The sequence below is a fragment of the Electrophorus electricus genome, chromosome 19 (assembly GCF_013358815.1).
Source record: "Electrophorus electricus isolate fEleEle1 chromosome 19, fEleEle1.pri, whole genome shotgun sequence".
Lineage (NCBI taxonomy): Eukaryota > Metazoa > Chordata > Actinopteri > Gymnotiformes > Gymnotidae > Electrophorus > Electrophorus electricus.
Window position 1 is genome coordinate 8,796,032 of NC_049553.1, and position 20,154 is coordinate 8,816,185.

Consider the following 20,154-nt stretch of genomic DNA (forward strand, 5'->3'; position numbering starts at 1 on the left):
ATGTCATATGTAGCGGGACATCACACATTAAAAGTGTCGCAGCAACAGGAAATCCCAGCAAACAAATGTAGAGGAACAGTAGTGTAGAGGAAGGTCTACATACATAAACCACAATAAACAGCAACAAAACACAAACACACTTAAACTCAGTACACATATGTGCACACATACACATTCACATTACATACACATTGCACAGTACATGGACACACACAGGTGCTCATGTGCTCACATTACTCAGACACTACCATGTGTCCACTTATGACCCAAATTCTCTCACACTCACAAACGCACATGCATGTTATGGTTCACAGTACCTGCGGGTTAAGAGCCAGGTGATGTGTTTGATAAACCCTCAAAGTGAGGCAGAAACACAGGGGGAGAACAATCCAGAAAGTTCTTCAGCCAGTGCTCACGTCCCAGCCAGGTAGAACCAGCAGAAATGGGGTACTGAGGGATGACAATCCACAGAGGCAGTGAGGAAGAGGTGGGAAGAGAGAGCAAGAAAAAGAGTGAGAGAGAGAGAGAGAGAGAGAGAGAGAGAGAGAGAGGGAGAGTGGGGGGGGGGAGGTCTGCTCTCTTCATCTGCTGCCTCTTCAAGTAAATCAGCGTGGGGCCACAGGGCAGCCAAGAGCAAATTCTAAGTAAACAATCAGAGCATGCTGGAGCAGAGGGGGAGGAGACGAGGCTAGGAGCGCAGGGGAGGAGGTGATAGAAGGGGAGGGGTGGAGGAGAGAGGGTTAGTGCAGCCTCGAGGAGAACTTTTTAGGAAGCCTGGTTTGTTTGTGCACTACGTGACAGGATGCCTGGTGATGACAACCTCGCAAGGCTCCTTCACTCAGCTCTTCCCATCTCTGCTCTCTGCACACGCCATCTCCCAACACGGTGATCGCTAGTGCTGAGGCCACCGCTGCAGACTGCAGTCTCTTGCCAGTCTCGCATAACTGACTCTGTTTACAGTAACACGTCAGTGCTGGTTTAAAGCAAAGCCACATTTTATATGGGGGAGAAAGAGCAGTAAGCTAAACTAAATGACAAGCGGCACTGCAAGAGTGAGAGAGAACCACTGCTAGAAAGTTTCAGAGCAGGCTTCCTGTAAAGATATGGGTGGAAATATGCTGTCAACACGCGCACACACTCTGGACGCAAGAATTAAAAGGGCCTTCCATTTCTGACTTTTCCACTGACAGTCAGCACTGTTTCCATCACATGCACCATGAAGTGTACTTGGTCATGGAGCAAGTAACAGGATTCTTACTGCTATGTGTGTGTGTGACTTAACAAACATTGGTGGTACTTTGAAGGAGCTGGATATATGTTGAAATAGTTCCAGTCTTTAGCACTAACGTACTAATAATGCCCAGGAAGCAAGAAGCTGCCAGGAGGGGGTGTGGTGAGGCAGATATGCGCTGTGTGTGGAGCACCTGCAGGCCTGAGATGCCCACAGGCTCGTTTATCTGTGTCAGAGAGGCGGGTTTTCAGGCAAAGCTGAGACCTACTCACAGAGAGGGTGTATTGAAAGCATCCCGCCTGCAAGGACAGCCTCATCACGGGGAGGAAATGCTGACATCTACAGGACTGCCCACGGAGCTGGGATGGGGACCCTGAGCCTGTGAAAGGCGCTATATAAATGAAACTTATTATTATTATGATGATTGTTGTCCATGCACCACCTTGCTTTTAGTGTACTGCTTTACTCACAGTGGGCTCATTTATTCACAGTCAAGCCAAACCTATTTTAGCAGTTAAACCCTTTGAAGTCTTTGTCATTCATTATATTAAAGGTTTTAATGAAAGCACCATGTCAGCCTATTACATCACAGGATCAACCATAACACAAAACAGAAAAGGTGACTTTTCCATGAACGGCTGAGTGTTTATATCTGACTATAAAAAGGAAGACGTACTACTCAGCTTCATGTGTTTGGCCTTTGACCCCACATCCAGGTTCCCCATATCCTGTTGTGGCCATAAGGGAGTAGTATCTGGTGAGTGTGTAACTCTAATCCTTCAACATACTTAAATATGGATAGACGATCCTTGTGAAACAGAGTCCAAAGACACAAATGTTTGGATAGCATTAAAATCGTCCTTGTTTATTACACAGAAACAAGATAAAATACTACTAGTAGACAACCCATCATAGAGTGCCTAGCATGGACTATTTGGATCAGACATGCAGTATTGCATGTTGTGTTGAATACATCAGTCAGTGCAGTGCTAAATCTTATAACATTTTGGGGACCCAGTTCATCAGTACGATTCTATGTTCAAGCTCATAGTGTAAACTATGTTAAACATCCATGTGGAAAGAACACTTTAAAAAAGGAATGATAAATTGCATACTGAAAAAGCTGTAGCTCAGCAGCTAAGCTCATACCTGAATCAGAACCAGATACATGACGTCTTTCAGTCAGGGTTTAGGCCTCATCATAGTACAGACACAGCACTGATTAAAGTAATTTATGACCTGTTGTTGGCTTCTGACAGGTGTTAAGTTTCTTTGCTTATATTACTTGGTCTGAGTGTAGCATTTGACACCATAGATAACAAAATTTTACTACATAGACTTCAAAATGTTGTTTGAATTAGGGGAACCCTTTCCTGGTTTAAATCTTATTTAGCCAATTGCTACCAGTTTGTTAACATAAATGGAGACTTTCCAGAATGCAAGGTTAGCTATGGTGTCCAACGAGGATCTTTTCTACGGCCTCTGCTATTTTCTTTATATATGCTACCTATAGGTGATATTATACGTAAACACTGCTAGTTTCCACTGCTACTCTGATGATACTCAGCTATATGTCTCAGCCAAACCAGAGGACATATATCATCATAGTATTATTGACAAATGCATAAAGGACATCAGACACTGGATGTGAACTTTCGCTCACTTAATCTTGACAAAACAGAGGTGCTACTATTAGGTCCACAGACGGCTAGGACCCTGCTCTCTAATTACTTAATGAGCCTCAATGTTCTCCCAATCACATCCTCTTTATTAGTTAAAGATCTTGGCATATTATGGATCTTAGTCGCTCATTCGATGCTCATGTAAATAATATATCTAGGACCGCCTTTCTCCAACTAAGGAACATGGCTAAGATTAGGAATATACACTCTTCACATGATGTTTAAAAGCTAGTCCATGCATTTATCGCATCAAGATTGGACTACTGTAATGCCTTACTATCTGGTGCTTAAATAAACTCCAGCTTGTTCAAAAGGCAGCAGCCAGAGTTCTACCTAGAAATATAAAATTTGATCTCATTACTCCTGTCTTAGCTATGTTACATTAGCTCCCAGTAAAATTTCGTATTGATTATAAAATACCTCTAATGACCTACAAACCACAGAACGGTCTTGCCCCACAGTAGCTTAGCGAACTTCCTAGTGCATTACAACCCACCACGTCTTCCTAGATCAAAAGGTGCAGGCTCTTTACTAGTACCAAGAATAAGTAAATCTACTGCAGGGGGCAGAGCCTTTTCCTATAAAGCTCCCACACTATGGAATAACCTTCCTGTAAATGTTCAAGACTCGAACAGTCTCAATATTTAAGCCTAGGCTGAAAACTGTACAGTGAGGCATTTTATTAAATACTTCCCACCTTAGGTGAAGGTGTTAATCTGGGGGGTCTATGGGCATTGAGAGTTATGGTAAACTAGAATGTTATGATGTTATGTTTTGTCAAGTTTGTTGACTGAGATCGGTGGAGTTCTGATGTTCCAGGGTGCCTTCATGCCTGTGTTTCCTTTTTTGCTCTATCCATTTAGCTGTGCTGCCATAGCTGGATCTGCCGGAGTCCATCTTTGCACATTATAGTTCCCTAATTTACACAACCTCGTACCTGGACATGCCTAATAATCTTTCTGCTGAGGTACACCTACCCCTGATGCCATCTCGTTACTGAGCCTCAACCCGACTCAGCTGCTATGGCTCCTCCCACCACCCCCTGATGTCCTCCCTGCTGAGGCCCACCACAACTCCAGCACAGCCAACTACTTATTCGTTGCCCTTGATGGACTTCTCGTGCGGGATGGGTTTCGGACATGCACACACCAAGAGACCAGACTAGGATTTCTAGAAAATAGAATAGACATTGATTGTTTATTTCTTTACTTTTAATATAATTATCTCTCTCTCTCTCTCTCTCTCTCTCTCTCTCTCTCTCTCTCTCTCTCTCTCTCTCTCTCTCTCTCACTCTCTCGCTCTCTCTCTCACTCTCTCGCTCTCTCTCTCGCTCTCTCTCTCTCTCGCTCTCTCTCTCTCTCTCTTGCTCTCTCTCTCTCTCTCTCTCTCTCTCTCTCTCTCTCTCTCTCTCGCTCTCGCTCTCTCTCGCTCTCTCTCTCTCTCTCTACTTATTCCACTCTTTATTGTTTATAGTGTCTGTTGTTGGCCAGAGGAGGATGATCCCCACTTCAGTCTTGGTTCCTCTCAAGGTTTGATACTCATACTCTAGAGAGTTTTTTCCTTGCCAATGTCAACCTTAGCTTGTTCACTGGGGGCTTGAACATGTTTAAAGCTTCTTTGTGACAACAGCTTTTGTAAAAAGCACTGTATAAACTTTGACAAAAGTTTTACAAAACAAAAACTATAAAACTATTATAGATATTTAGCTTAAGGATTTAATGTTTAAGCAAATGTTTATTATTATTAGCCTAAACGCATTTCAGAGTTTCATGTAAAAGCTTCATGTACTCCACTGAACATCCGGTGGCACTTCCTGATTCTGTCTCACTGAGAAGCCACTAAAGCTGGTATAGATAACAGACACACTTCTCTGTGTAATGCTGGACCTCCTGCTGTCTTGCATCAGACCAGATCATTCCACAGCAAGGCCATTCCACAGAAGTGCTTCATATGGGCCTCTGGCAAATGTGCAACAACATAACTTTTATGCAGCAATAAGGTGTAGATTAATGGTATGTACCAGCGAGGGAGAGGAGTCTTATCTCTGGGGATTCATACATCTCTGAGTCAATAGAAGCTTCTGATGGCATGAGCAAAGTCACCGGGCCTGGAATAGATTAGCAGGAGTAAACCTATATGTCAGCCTCTCACTGTGCTTTCATACTGCAGACAGGCGCTTCCACCACACTGGTGCAGAACCAGTTCTCTATTGGCCTACCCTTCTTGGCCTAATTTGAACCATAATCATTTTGTGCTTATAAAAAAATGGTAAATGAAAGCTTGTTCATAAGTTAGTAAGGGCAGCATGTACACCAACACAAAGCCTTCAGATCCACTGGAAGGCAAATCGCCCCTGAACGTCCAGGTACTATACTGACCTCTTCAGGCTGATGTGGGCAACTGACCAAAAAACAAGTCACCATCTACCCCAGACCCACAACTTATCATCTGTATTAAAGAGTAAATTAAAATAAAGGAACAATTTGCAATTTGACAACATTTAAGAACAACAAAGCAGAAAACACAATTTGTACATTTACTTAAAAACTACATGTTATTTAAGAAACATTTTTTAAATTGTTGTGTTATTTTATATCTTACTAAGAAGACTATAAAAAGCGATATGACATTAATGTGTTAATCCTGCCAGTAGAGAAGAGGTGAAACATGTCCACCCATTGCAGCAGTTAAGATAAACCACTCTGACAAACCCCCAGTGCAAAACAGTGCGAACAGCACCACCGGCTTAGACAGCATGCTGGCTAGCCGTGCTGAGGTGAGGAGGTGATGAGCAGTAGCAGCAAACCTGGCACGGTCTTGCAGAAGGACTGCAGGGAGGTGGACGATGCGGAGGATAATGAGCCAAAAGCACACAGCTCTACAGTTTACTGCCGCTGGAACTCCTGCCGCTGTCCCACAAAACAGTCAGCGCTGCACACAGAGCTTATTTACGGAGAAGGTTCAAGGTATCTCAACACACCCCACTACCACTCAGTCCAACTGACTAAGTTATAGGAGCAAACACCAATAGCAGACTAAACAGCAAAGTTTAAACAAAATACATGACTGAGAGAAGCCGTCAAAGATGATTCAGATGGGTTGTGGCATAGGCTGATGTACAGCCTGCAACAAGCAAAAAAGAGGGACAAAAAATTTAAAGTATATTTTAAAAGGTAAAGCATGAATGACCTTTTGAATGGAGGTGCATTTAAAATCTTGTCTTGCTCTAATCTACGAACATTGCAGCCCATACTTTCATATGTTCTAAAGAAGTCCTCATTATCATATTACCTAGCTCTCAAATGTAGTAATATGTAGTAATATTGGCTGAATATTAGCAGAGGAACTTATTCTTTGTCAAATAAACATTAGGAGAGGGGAAGAACTGCTATTTCGAACCAAATTATCTGAATCAAAAAGGTCTTTCAGTAGCTGGCAGGGATGTAAGGACTTTTAGAACCTTTGGAATGGTGAAAGAGGTTTTCTGTATTAAACAAACTCTTCCAAATGATCCCACAATAAACAAGGGCCTACCAAGAGGCTGATTGGTGAATTAATCAGTAGGGATGTGCTGATAATAACTCAGTATAATCTTGACTGCATCGGAGTTCCTTGGCACAGTCTTCAGACTGAGAGAAACTGGGCTTGTTGAAAACCAGTTCTGGATTCAGAGATCGGCTCTGATCCTAAATGATCTAATGATCTATCACATCACTCTGATTACTCTGAAATTAGTGTCTCACATTTGAATGAGACCCAGAGTCAAGCTATCTACTTAGCTGAAGTATGTGAGTTTCAGTAGGTTTAGAACCAAGGCCTTTGACATTCCAGGAAGAGAGGTTCCTACTTCTGTTCTACTCTATTATACTATTATATTAAAGGGTGAAGTGGATGCCACAAATTTCTAGTCGCACTATAAGCTAAGGTTTATCTAAGCTGAGGCCTATCTCTGTGAAACAAAACATGGACACTGAATATATAGTAGGCTCAAAGGGAAGAGCTTCACATTTGTGAAGAGTCTCTTACTAGTTACCACTTTTGTAAAACAAAAAACATTGATGAATGTATAACTATCGCTCATGATGATAGGTTTTACACAATAGGACTTTGGAATGATCTCCACAGTAACTCATTCACATGAGCAAAATTCTTACTGAACTGAAACAACCATAAAAATCTTAGTTAAAAGTTATGGGTCTACCTACACAGGTAAGTTGGCTGTCAAGCTGTAAGCAACAATCGCTTGAAAGGAGTTAAAGTTCCTTCCTCTTTTCCCCTCTGCTAAACTAGCCCATTTTTGTCTTTGTTTTTCCTCTCTTTCATTTTATCTTCACTCTGTTCTTTCGAAAATCCCCAAAGGTCATAGAGAGGAAAAGCCATTTAGGAAAACATGCATTGAGGATGATGGGCTTTCTAAACAGGACATTCCTAGGACCACAGCCTCGTCCTAGTCTGCTCTGACACACATGGTCCCTCATCATCCCCCACACCTATGACTCCAAACACATCTATCCAGACATACGTCCATGAGTGGGCAAGCCTTCAACGACCCCTGTAGATCAATGTCATGTTGCTCAAAGCCACTGTGTAGATCATTAGCTCACTTAGAATGCAACATCTGTAGGCAATAATTCCATATAACTGACAGAACAGTAAAAGGGTACAGGATAAGGCTAATGTTGCAGGTTATATGTGAATCTTAGCTTGTGACATTTATTATTATTACTACTCTTCAGTCAAGTGACTAGACATGCCAGTCCACTAATGGTTCAAACTTTTCCATGAAAACATGTTGAAATGTGAGTACCTTCAAAGGTCACCAAGGCAAAAATGTGTCTTATATTCTTGTATAGGTTTGCCCTTTCTCCCTGGTGCTATGACTTCTGCTCTATCTGTCTCGCTCTCATCCGTCTATAGGGTCATTTTCTTGGAGTCCTTAGGTGCTGATCATCATATCTCTTGCCTCTATGGTACAAAATGTCTCAAGACATTTTTCAAACCTATAAGCCTTCAATAAAAAAGGAAGAATAAACAGTAAATCTCAATCTTTTCATGTGTTGGAGTAGTTTTTGGGACAGCTTCTACAGATAAGAACATTCTGGCATCTGTGTGACATCCAAATAATTGTGAATCCTCCCATAAGCCACATTCTCCTTTTTTATAAACCTCATCCGGCACCTTCAAGCTACAGCCGATTTAGATCATGGAGGTCTTAAGTGATAGAGGTCCATCACTAATACCTGAGAATGTCTCTGAAGATAGAAAGGAACTATTCAGAACCAGGCTTGTATATATGCCATATACAGTAGTATATAACACAATATACCAAATGTCATTTTTGAAGGAGTAATAGTCCTCCAGTGAATATATGGTGCCAGCTCCATATCATGAACTACTGATGCACAACCCTCTCTCTCCCTTTAGTTAGAAAATGGATCTTGAATATGCTGTTGTCACTCAAAGCAATGAGCAACATATTAACCTGTGAAGACATAGAAGGCAGTGAGGTGATATCCCAAGTCACACTAAGCATGCATTCAGATGTTGGTCCTGCAGCAGTGAATGTGGTCTCATTGCCAGCGAAAAAAAGAAATGTGTCCAGATGGTCTGGGCCACAGCAAACAGATGGAGTGATGCCTCCCCCTGCTCCACTTCACTTGACTTCTCCAGTACCACATTTTTGTCAAGTTTTCCAGTGTTATTTTATTGTCAGCAAATAATTTACGATTTTGTCTGCAAATAGATTCATAGTTAAGGCCCTTGTGTGATTTCCACTTGTGTTCCAGGAGGGTTGCGATGTGAAACACTCTCATAAAACACTCAACGTGGGGAGAAAGAGAAGTGCAGCATACCGCCATCCACATATCTAGACTTTGCATTATTCATGTGGTAAATTAAAGCAAAGGTCTATTCCTTGTTTAGACACAGACACTAATATATAGGCCTAAAGCATAAGCAATTCAAGCCAAAGCTTCTATTTCTGTAGCTTGTTTCCACTGAGGGGTCCTGACAGATTGCAAGTGCTTTTCAACCTTCACATATGCTGTGCTGAAAGTTCACAATAGATTGTCCTATAAAAAGGAAAGGACTCAACGCAAGATTAATTATATTGGACTAAAATCACATCGACTTTACATATGACAATGTACAATGAGGCATTATTGCTACTCAACAGACACCATATAGATGATGGAGGACAGTGAGGAGACTTGTTTCGCCCTGCCACATATGGTTTTCATTATAATGCACATCATCCAAAGTTGAGCAACATACTCAGAACCAGATGCTTGGGAAAAAAAAGCTTCTCCACGCTGTACTGGTGATTGTTTTATTCATTATTTTAATTTTACATTAATATTTGTTTGTTGTTTATTGACTGCATTTGTTGTTGTTTATGTATATTTATGATTTGTTTGTTGCTTTTATGTCTTTGGAGGCTGATCAAAAACATTAGGGTGGCTACTGAAAGCCTCTCTGTAAATGTGCAGACTATGCCCTGTTACTCTCTAATTAATATGCAATTTTTAGATATATACATAGCTCCGTGCTTTCTCATTAACTCTCATGAAACTGACTAAAAAAAGAGTTTTCAGCACCATTATCAAGGATTATAAAGTCTATCCACACTGTCATTATCTGAAATCATGGCAGGTGCCAAAGTTCAGTGCTAGGAAGAAACACATTTTATAGCACGTTTGGAAATGACTCGGTTAAAGACCGCGCGTAGCGTCTAATCGTAAATAAGAGCTGCTTCTGCCCCCCTGCCCAACCTCAAGCATCAGAGCGCTACTGATCAAATGGTCCCGTGAACAGCACCGCAGCAGTTACTACACAATGAGACACGTGCCACTATAAACTCTATGAGGTTAATGTGTCTACACATCATAATTTCCAAACCAACTGAAGAAGTACTAACATAACATCGTCTGTTTTTTGAGGCAACAACTTTGCGTTGCTTTAAGTCCAACACAATGGAATGCTTACTATTTCACAGCTGCTCCTGAAATGCAGTAAAGCAGTTAATTAATGCTATAATTAATGCATTATATAGATGATTAAATTCCAAAAAGTAGCATATCATTTATCATCACGTCAGAGATGGTGATTAATGCATGGTATAGTTTTGAATGGAAAAAGTAACATTTCATTATTTTTCATTTTTCATTATTTTCAAGCACCAAAATTCTGCCTACTTGTATACTACTACTAAAATCAGACTTCATGTAGTCTTCCTGAGTGAAGACGAAGGGACAAAGTACCTTCACGATGGCAGCAGCACACTGCTGTAATATCATCTAATCATGTCAACTCACCACGTAGTAAAACTGCATGTCCTGACGCACCGGATTCTCGTGCGGCATCACTGTAGACGAGGCTCCATGTGACCCTGTGTAGGACAGAACCATACCACTCCAGTGGCGAGCACCTACAGCAAACGTTTACACCAGAGACGATGGCCTGCTCGTGCCTCTCTCCTCCTGGGGTCAGCGGGACACTTAGCACAAGGTCCTATTTCGCGACAGACAGGCCCGCTCAGAACATCCTCTGTGCGTCTCTGTATCCGAAAAGTGATAGCAGGCTTTCCTGTCCTGGGCGCTCAGTGCATGTGCCTCTCTCTCAGTGTGTGCGTGTGTGTGTGTGCTCCACTTGATAAAATATGAGCCTGTAACACGCAGCTGAAACTTCACTGTGCTGTGCCTGTCAGAAACAGGAAATGCTCGGCTGGCAGCTCAGGGCTCAGCTCGCTTGAGTGTGTCTCGAGTGTGTCTCGCTGGAACAGAACTCCTCACCACATGCACCATCCCAGGATTATCCTCCAGCTCCCTCTTCCTCTTCTAAGCCAAGATCACACAGGGTTCAAATGTTGCAATGGAAGCTGAGAACAGATTTTTACTGTTAGCAACTGCTTGTGTGTGTGTTGTCACTTTGGCATGATACTTGCTCAAAGCAAGTGCCTTGCTGGATTTGTCACCTTATCTCTTCAGTATTGCATAGGTAGAGGTGGAACTCTTTCTTTGGATAATTACTCATTAACAAAACCTGGTCATATTGTATACAGCAGTGAAAAAAAATATACACAGCCATGTAAACACAGACCAGCCACTTTAGTAAAAACTCCGATTTATCAGAAACACCTCATAGGTGTGCGGCTTGAGTGTAGCCCATGTACAATTAATAATAGTCCTCATTATAGGCTTTCATCATTGGTCAGTTTCTGACCAGAGGACGCGTGCTGGATGGATATATTCGGCTTGCGGTCAGCTCTCATCTCAGCACTGACACTAAGGCATGAAAAAAAAAAAAAAAAGTCAGACCAGCTCACTGTACTCAATAATGCCACTATGTCAGCGTTCAGGATGGTCCAACCACCTAAATCAATCCCAGTCAGCAGTGATCCTGGGGTCAGAAACTGAACAGCAACGACCGCATAAGAGATCAGTTGACAAGTTGTGTGTGCCAGCAGATAGACTGCAGCCTGTAACTTTTAAAAGGAGTCTAGAGCCAGGTGTAACAGTCATAAACAAATACTGCAGCCAATCGGTGTAGGAAGGTGTTTCTAATAAAGTGGCTGGTGAGTGTATTCAACGGATGTGTGCAATCTAAAAGGCAAATATGCTTGGTAAAATTACCAAATTATGTGGGTAGTCAGCTCTTGCTGAAAATACTGTTTTTCAATCATAGCATCGAGCCTGAGTTACACATTGTGTGGGAGTTTGAGTTACAGTCTGAAGACCAGAGATAGACTAGAATGCAGGATTATTCATTAGGAAGCTGTTCAGTATGTGGAACCGCTACAACTGAACATTTGAATTGGTAAGACACGGTGTTAGAAGCATCCTCTCTGTTTATCTACCCGTTACCGTACTTCTTTTTGCTACTATCTAGGTAAGGTGTCTTTGATTATGGTTTTATGCATAACTTTTGTAACATGTAGATTATTTCAGAGCTCAAAGAAAAGTAGTGTTAGCATGTAGCTAACAGTTACCAAAATGAATGATCTAAGTAAACTAGCATACTACTGGATAGACATCAGGCTATTGGGTAGCTAAGATAGTTAACCTAACCAACTAATCTAGCTAACATTAAACACATTTACCCTCATTTTGTTTGTTATATTTGTTGCACTTATCCTTGTTCATTAATATTGATTCTGCTCAAATTAGAAGGTTGGAAAAACTGTAATGACAAGTGATTGGAAAAACAAATTTAATTGACCAGTAGCTAGAGACATGGAACATTTGCTTCTTCAGAGTGATGCTTTTGGCGCCTATTTGTACGGTAAAGCACTTAATGTTAATACTAACATATGGCCTGCTGTGCCACTAGTTACAATATTCTTAGAGCAGCTAATGTTAGCTTGCTATAGTAGCCACACAGTAACATATTAGTTACTAGCTAAATAGCGTAGATATATATTAAAACTTAGATTTATAGCTAGTGTGAAAGCTGGCAAGCAAGGTTAGCTAACTACTACTGTAGGTTAAATTTCCCAGAATGCTAGCTACACAGGCTGTTGTATAAAATTAAATAACTTTTAAGGCACAATACTGGCACAAACACAGTAATTAATTGTAGAAACTTCATTAATTATTTAAAGTGTAAGGTTAATTACAAATACATTCCCTTAATTTCAGCATTTATACACGTATGGGAAAACGCTAATATCCACCAGGGGGCAGTATATTTCAAATGTTTCTGTCCAGGAGCAATTACACAAGTGAGTTTCTTCCATCCCTTATATATGAGGAAGGAAACTGTGGATACAATTTCAATGTTGTAGTTAAGCAGTCAGGGGACCTTAAACTCAGAAATTCAGAACACGCAGAAAAATAAATAACTTCTCATTTGAATCTGTTCCCTTTCGTCAAAACAAATCTGCAAAATGAACAAAACAAGACTTTTGAGCAATTTGTAAATTATAACTGCTTCTTTAGTTCTGCTTTCAGGACGAGCTCCTCGACAATGATGATGCTGATGTGTTCTTGTTTGTTGGTAAACAGGAAAACTACAAGAGTGGTTAAGCAAGAAAAATAATTTATTATAATGCTGTAACTTTTTAGCACATAGGCAAGACATAGCTGCTTCAAGAGCTCACAGCTACATATTTTTACTGCTGGAGAGTGAAGTTCGTAATATGCAGAATATATCTTTCCAATGATAAAATAACAAAAATATAATTCCCAATAATATATTGATTTCCCACCCAGCTGTCTCCTAGTCCAGAAAGGAAAGGGTAAATTTCATGTATACTTTTAAAGCTTTTTACTGTTCTGGCATTCAGTCAGACTTTATTCATTGAGTAAGAACTCTAATCTGCAATATTATAATTCTCTGTTATGGTCATCTCATATTTATCTCTGTTAAAATTTGTCAGAACTGTAGCTTAACTTTACATGTTATATACAGAATGAGTCTTGTCATAGCTTCTTGATTTAGGGATTGGCTGAAAGTTACTTATTTCACAGCCACCAGACAGTCCCAAGAAAACTGGCTTGGAGCAGAAAGAGAAATAAAAGTCTTGGCCTAAACTGGGGTGAGTTTGCGGGAAAAAAAAGAAAAAAAAGCCAAGATGACAGAGTGAGTAACACTCTGTCTCAGTTGTAGTTAAACTGATGTTAACGACAGTGCCTTTACGAGACCAGGGACTGGCTGTCCTGATCTCTTCTCTGTTTCACTGTGCTCTCACTTTGCTGTTGTGGTTTTGTTTTGGGCAGCAGAGATTCGTCGTTTCCTCTGTGTACAACCAGGAGCTCCTGCGGGTGTAAACAGGAGAGTTGGATAAAGTGTGCGATGGAGGCAGAAAAAGGGAGAAAGAAGAGAAACAACACGCAGCAGGTTTCTCTTTGGCCACTGACACGTCCAGAACTCCAATACACTACAGTTTGTAGGTCACCGGTTCACTCTGGTTTGTACGTGCTGTCTGCATTGCCTTACTTTTAAACTAAAAGTTTCAATATGTGTGACTCAGTACAAGGCTTCTAACAGTCTTTTTCATACACAATATTCTTTCTTATGGCTAAGTATTACCATTCTCTCTCTACATATACTCTATCCCTCGCTCCCTCCTCATTCCTCTGGAATTTGTGATCATTGACTGAAAAAGGGGTACAGCACAGAGTACACGAGTAATTATGACCGTTACATAGTAGTAATCATAAAAAGAGTAAATGAAACTCTGCATACTCCTACGGAAGTGCAATACCAAGGCATTTAAAAACACAGAGGCTTCACGCCAGAGTACAAGGCAAACAAACACTGGTTGTTGTTGTTTTTTTTTTCATTCACTAAATAGTTAAAACAAGCATCACTCACTATTTTAATGTAATATTTTGTATTTTCTTGTTATATTTTAGATGCTGTCAGAATACCTGAAGGACTGATATAAGAAAAAAAAAAAAGTCAATGTTCAATCTTAGTCCTCATAGTTCAGGAGAGTCAGAACAGGTTTTTGCCAGGTGAGCTTCTACTCCTGGACTGCAGAGGGTGCTCTGGCTCAGTAGCACCAGGTTTCTTGATTCTGATTGCGAGCCAGAGAAAAGCAGGTACAACACGTGGGAATTGAGCTTCTTAAGGAATGGGAAAGAACAAGCAGTCTTTGAGTGCAGCAGTGACTGCTGAACAACATTCTCTTTGTATCTTCAAATATGTGACAGTGAAACCAGATCAGGTCAGTTTATCACACGCAGCTTCCACAATCCTACATCCTCATCCGCAGTTTACTGTGGTTTATAAATCACCATAGAGTGAAGTCCTTTTTACGCAGTGACATGGGCAGTGACCATGTACAAAAAAAACACAAAGCTGTCGAGCATTGCTCTCCCTTCCTGACATTCATAGGCATTCACCGCTTGCCTTTTTGGTATGCAAGCAGTACATCCAGCCTTGATGCATAGTCTGAATGGCCATAATGTGAGTGACAAATGCATTGTGAGCATAGATAGAATGTTCTGAAAAACACTGCAGCCATAACTTCAAATTTGGATCTGTGATGGTTAGAGCAGTCCACAGCACCACTTCCCCTGACAGCTTGGGCCAAAAGAAACAGAGATGACAGTAAGAAAACGGAGCTCTCTTTTATCGTTCCCAGGCCTTGGCAACTCTCCTCCCTGATTCTTTGAGTGTTGAACAGTGCACACTCTTTATAAAGAGCTTATACACATGGATCTGTAGCCAAAAGGGTTTTTGAGCATCAAGAAACCCCTGAGAGACCTGCCACACTGGACAGCCAGGTTCAGACCAACACCCCAGAAGGGGATTCACAAACCTCTTGCTACAGGGATGGTCACTTTTTCTGTTTCAGCCCCTGTGGTATTCTCTAATTTGGTATTGTCCTCATTTTCTGCTCTGTGGTGATTTTGGTTTTTCACTGTGTCTGGTGCACACACACACACACACACATACACACACACATACAAACATACACACACATACAAACACACACAAAAAAAAATAAATTATATATATATATATATATATATATATATATATATATATATATATATATATATATATATATATATATATATATAAACTAGACTATTGGCAGTGAGGGAAGATCTATAGACATTAATTCGGATGAACTGTATTGCATGATCCATGATACATTTGATCCCTCTGTGCTGTGAACACTCTCACAATAGGCAGTTTTAAAGTGAAATCACAAACATGGACAGTTTTGTGTCTTGCCTATTTTATCAACTAATCTTCAATATATACTTTAGTATATATTCTATATGTAGCTTTGTACAGGTTAAATAAATCTTTCTATTGTCTCTTATATGTTTTTGGGGAAAATCAAAGGCTAATGAAATATAGATTTTTAAGCTGTAAACTATTTCTTGCAATAAAAAGTGCTTTGTTTGAAGGGGTACCAGACCTTGGTTGCAACCTTTGTGGAATGTTTGTTTCTGAAGAGGACACTGATACTTGCTCAGTGAGCACATTTACCACAAACTACTTCCTAATCACAAAATATTTTATCTTTTTAAACCTACCTCAGTCCTGTGTCTTAAAATTGGGCATTACAGATTTTGGCCACATACACAGGCTGGCGCTCCTTAATTTTTGTAGAGTATCAAAATATTATCATTTGTATATTTCCACAAGAGAGTTCAAGTAACACATTCTCAGCGGCAGAATAAAAGGCCAACTCAAATATTTTAGAACCTCCCATTATCGCTGGGTTCCATCCTTCTGATTTGGACAATGCTCCACAGCAAAAATACATCAACAGCAGAAAAGGTTGACACCGGGGTGTTCCAAAGTAATAACTCAAAAACACCTCACTTCAGACAGAGATCCTGGGAAATTAAACCATTTAGACGTGCAGTAGAGCATTAACAGAAAACCAGCCACAACAGGATCTTACATATAGCTTTCCACAGGACTGATCACTGCTCTGACTGAGCCACTTTAGACGGGTCAGTGCCAGTTGCATCTGGATCCAACTGAGAAAACTCGGTGATGCGGCGAGCCAGAGGGTTCGTGCTCTTTAGCAGCTCCATGGCTGAGACCCGGGTGCCACTACTTGATTTGCTGCTTTTTTTCTGGAGAAGTGCCATGAAGTTCTCATTCCGGGAGCTTGATCTCGGCATGCTTCCAAGGGTCAGTGTGCGGATGTCACTGCTGCCGCTTTTCACAGGTGACACAAGGCTCTGGCGACTGCCAAACGAGTCCACTGGCTCCTTGCGGCCTAAGACTTTCCGCTTTGACCTGGGTGAGAAAAGAAAATTGATTAGAATATAAATATGTGGTTTATTCAGTATTCTGCCAGGTTTTGATTCGGTCTTATTAAACTTCCGATTTCTACCCATAACATTAATTAGGCTGAAGTAAGTAAATGCTACTGATGAACATCTTTAAAACTTTTATTGTCTTTATGCTTACAGGTATCAGGGATATATCTTTGTTATGGTACTACAGTACCACAGTTTGTTGTAGTTTTGAATAAGCCAAGTAATAGGCAAATACTATAATGAAGCCCTGTCGACAAGACCTGTGTATGATCGTGAAAAGGTCTTCAGTTGTATGGGTCGTAGATGTGTGAACAAACACATCATCATCTGTCTCTTCAGTGATATGTAGTTCTGTCCTGTCACTGACAGAGGCATGCTCTTCTAGTGATGTTTCTGTGGGTGCATTTTGCAGACAGACAAATTTACATTAATGCATTTTATGTTTATACAGTGAAAATGCATCCAATACAATTCTATACATATTTCTAATCAAATGGAATGTACATTATTCCCACCTGACATCATATAGTATAAATATACATCTAAGAAAAATAACATTCAAATGTTTCTAATCAAAACTAGTGGAATCATATGTGGTTCTCTACAAGATGTCATGTTTTTCAAATCAAATTCCAGTTTAGAAATAGGCCATCTGTCATTTTCCTGTTGCAAAACATTTCCACTAGTCTCAAAGTGTAATGCGTATGCAGACTTTTTTCACACTACTGAGCATCTCAGCAGCATTAAGTCTTGTGCTTGAAGCACACTAAGCGTGACAATGTAGAAGTTTCATCAGCTCCTTCATATAATGACGGGAAAAACAGAGTATAACGTAGGTAAAATTAAATGGAACGTTAGGAGAAAGCTTTAAATGACATACCTGTTACTGCTTCTGTAGTGAGGGCATTTAAATCAACATCTTGAAGTGTATCCTTAATGTCCTCTATCACATCATGATTTTCCAGACTTCCAAGAGTGTCCAGGTCTCCTAGATCAAGAAGAGGTACATTACTCTCATCACTCTCTTGGATCTGCTGGTCATTAGGCATTTCTTGGCCCTCTTCTTTACAGGAAGATTCTTCTACTTCAGATGGAGGTGGCCCTATGGGTGACTGAGAACCACTGTCAAGTACAAGAGTCTGCTTCTCTGAAGTGCCATTGGCTTGGCCAGTAGGTGAAGGTAAGAGAAGGATGTTTGGTTTTTTTGGCACTGGTGGGGGAACCTTGGGCTTCTTTTTGTCCAATTCAGCAAGACAGGAGATGGTAACTTGACTAGCAAAAGTCTTGCTTTTGTCCTCTTTCTCTGGGCTGCTGGGAAAGATAAACTCTTCCTCAATTGGGATCCCATGTTCTAGGTCAAATTCAGGTAAAGGGGGTGGATAGCTGGGCAGTTGCTCTTGAGCGATGACTGCACATGGACTGACTGGTGACTGAGGTGGCTTCTTAGGTTTGGGCTTTCTTACCACCATGTAGATGTTCCCTATTGGCATGGGTCGATCTACGGGAGAGGGTGGTGGAGACTCCTGGGCATGAGGTGAAGATGAGGGAGACTTTAGCATCAGGTTCATGGGTCTCTTAGGCAGTGGTGGCTTTACTGCAACTGGTGGCTTGGGTGGTTTAGAGCTCGAGGGGGTGATAGGAGGACTGAGGTCACGCCCTTGTTCCTCCTCTATGATGTCCGAGGAGCCATCAGCATTATCCTCGAGTTCTGACCGGCTCACTGAGCGGAGTCTGATGTTCCGCAGGTCTGTTGTTGTAACCATAGGCTGCGATGACTGACTGGGACTGAGTTTTCCTGGTTTGCTGGTTGTAGATGTGTCAGAGTGCCTCCTGCCTGCTTTAGTCTTGGGTTTGACAGATGACAGGTCTATTTGTAAATTCACAGGTAGCTCAAAAGACAGGCGAGATCGAGATTTGTCCTTTGGGGAGGTGGCTGGAAGTGATGACTTTCTCTCTGGAATTTTTGGGCGCATCTTGCACCCTGCTACAGTGGGTCCAGTAATAACTGAGTTTGCAATAGTTGGGGTGGGTGTTTCAGATTGACTGGAGTAGCCACTGGATGGGGACATGAGACATGGAGGCTTGAATGGAGAGACCTTAGTTTCAGCTTCAACAGAGAGCTGGGAAGGAGAAGTGGCTCGAGAGGTTGATGGTGAATTCAGTGACTCTGAGCTTCCATGCACCTTAATGCACTCTATCACTGTAGTACCTGTGGCAGTGCTGGAACCTGACAATGAGCGGTAAGGATCATTGTTGGACTTCCACTCATTGAGCTGCCAATGAGGAGGGAAGGCTAAGTCTGGTTCCCTATCAGGGGGCTGAGAGGTATCAGAGGCTGTCTCGAGGCTGCTGTGGGTCTCCTCCTCTGGTTTGGAAGCCATGAGGAAATCAGAGCAAAATGAATCTTGGAGATTGTGTTCTCGAGGAATGAAGAGGCTCTTGGGCCTGCCGTCTCTTAGGTGCCCTTCACCATGATGGCAGGTCATCCTGCCAGCCTCAGACAAGTTCTTCATCAGGGAGACACTGCGTACTGGTGGTGGTGGCTTCTTTTTGGGCTTCTTCAGTGAGATGCTACGTGACCGAGACCTCAGACGACCTTCTGGAAAGAAGTCTGAGCCTGTAGTGCCAGAGACATTGTCAGTGCTAGTGCTGTCCTCAGAGCTGTTGCTCGGGTAGAGTAGGGCATAGCTCTCACCTTCACGAACCATAGGCACTGTCTCACCAGGACCACACATGTTGTCTGTCGAGCAGAGTGATCCAGAATCTGTTGGCGTTGAAAGAGAGCGCTCACGGAATTTGAAAGCATTGGCACGTGCTGACCTCTTCTCTCGCTCACTCTTGTTGAAGCTATTGCTTGCACTTGGACTGCCCACTGCACCTTCAGTCTCATTCCTCTTTCCTGTAAAAGCATTGCCATGTGTGGCTGCAAATGGCCTGTGTCCAGAAGGTTCTGAGATGGAAGTGAACGAGCTGGAGTGTGACCCAGAGCTCATGGACAGACCGGAGCTGGTCTGGGATGGACATGTAAGACCACCTCCTCCAGCAGCTGGTGCTAACATCCCAGGTTTGGACAAAGGTGGCTTGGCAACAGGACTTGGGGCCAAAGCATAGTTGTAGGATTCATTCCAGGAAGGAGAGAAGGTAGAGCCCTTTGGGCCATTCCAGGAAGGGCTAGGGCACATAAGAGTGGCATGATCCATCATGCCTGTGGGGGTCTTTGGAGAGGGGGGGACACTGTGCTCCAAGTTACTCTGGGTCTTCCGTAAGGGTATGCGCTGCTCGCCTGTGTTCTGTGTGGTAGGCTCCAAAGATCTGGGCTGGGAGGAGTCAGGAGAACAGGCACCTTGTATCAAATCAACAGCAAGAATCTTGCTGTCACCTGAGAGGAGAGACAAAAACAGATCTCAAAATAGAGTAAACAGGAGCGTATTTATTATAATAAAGGGCATGCACTTTTTATGTACTTAAGAAAGGCTGTCGTTGCATATATTTTTCCAATGGTGCC

At 41.8% G+C, this 20,154-nt stretch overlaps 2 protein-coding genes across 12 annotated transcripts in view; both read right to left on the minus strand.

The window, feature by feature from the left end:
- arhgap36 (Rho GTPase activating protein 36) overlaps positions 1 to 10,644 on the minus strand; it is a 32,172-nt gene extending 21,528 nt beyond the window's left edge. For 4 of the 7 annotated variants that reach the window (XM_027008719.2, XM_027008720.2, XM_027008718.2 and 1 more), the window contains exon 1: positions 10,227 to 10,644. In XM_027008719.2, the coding sequence (XP_026864520.2) occupies positions 10,227 to 10,319 (93 nt within the window). In that variant the 5' untranslated portion in view covers positions 10,320 to 10,644. Of the gene's footprint in view, positions 1 to 317; positions 546 to 1,503; positions 1,623 to 10,226 lie in introns of those variants that run through there. The other 3 variants (XM_027008721.2, XM_027008722.2, XM_027008724.2) reach the window with 3 other exon arrangements.
- Positions 10,645 to 15,539: 4,895 nt separating this feature from the next.
- The window catches only part of nhsl2 (NHS-like 2), a 49,123-nt gene continuing 44,508 nt past the window's right edge, over positions 15,540 to 20,154 (minus strand). For all 5 annotated transcript variants that reach the window (XM_027008709.2, XM_027008710.2, XM_027008711.2 and 2 more), the window contains 3 exons: positions 17,530 to 20,028; positions 16,910 to 17,042; positions 15,540 to 16,626 (listed from right to left, as the gene is read on the minus strand). In XM_027008709.2, the coding sequence (XP_026864510.2) occupies positions 16,305 to 16,626; positions 16,910 to 17,042; positions 17,530 to 20,028 (2,954 nt within the window). In that variant the 3' untranslated portion in view covers positions 15,540 to 16,304. The remainder of the gene's footprint in view (positions 16,627 to 16,909; positions 17,043 to 17,529; positions 20,029 to 20,154) is intronic.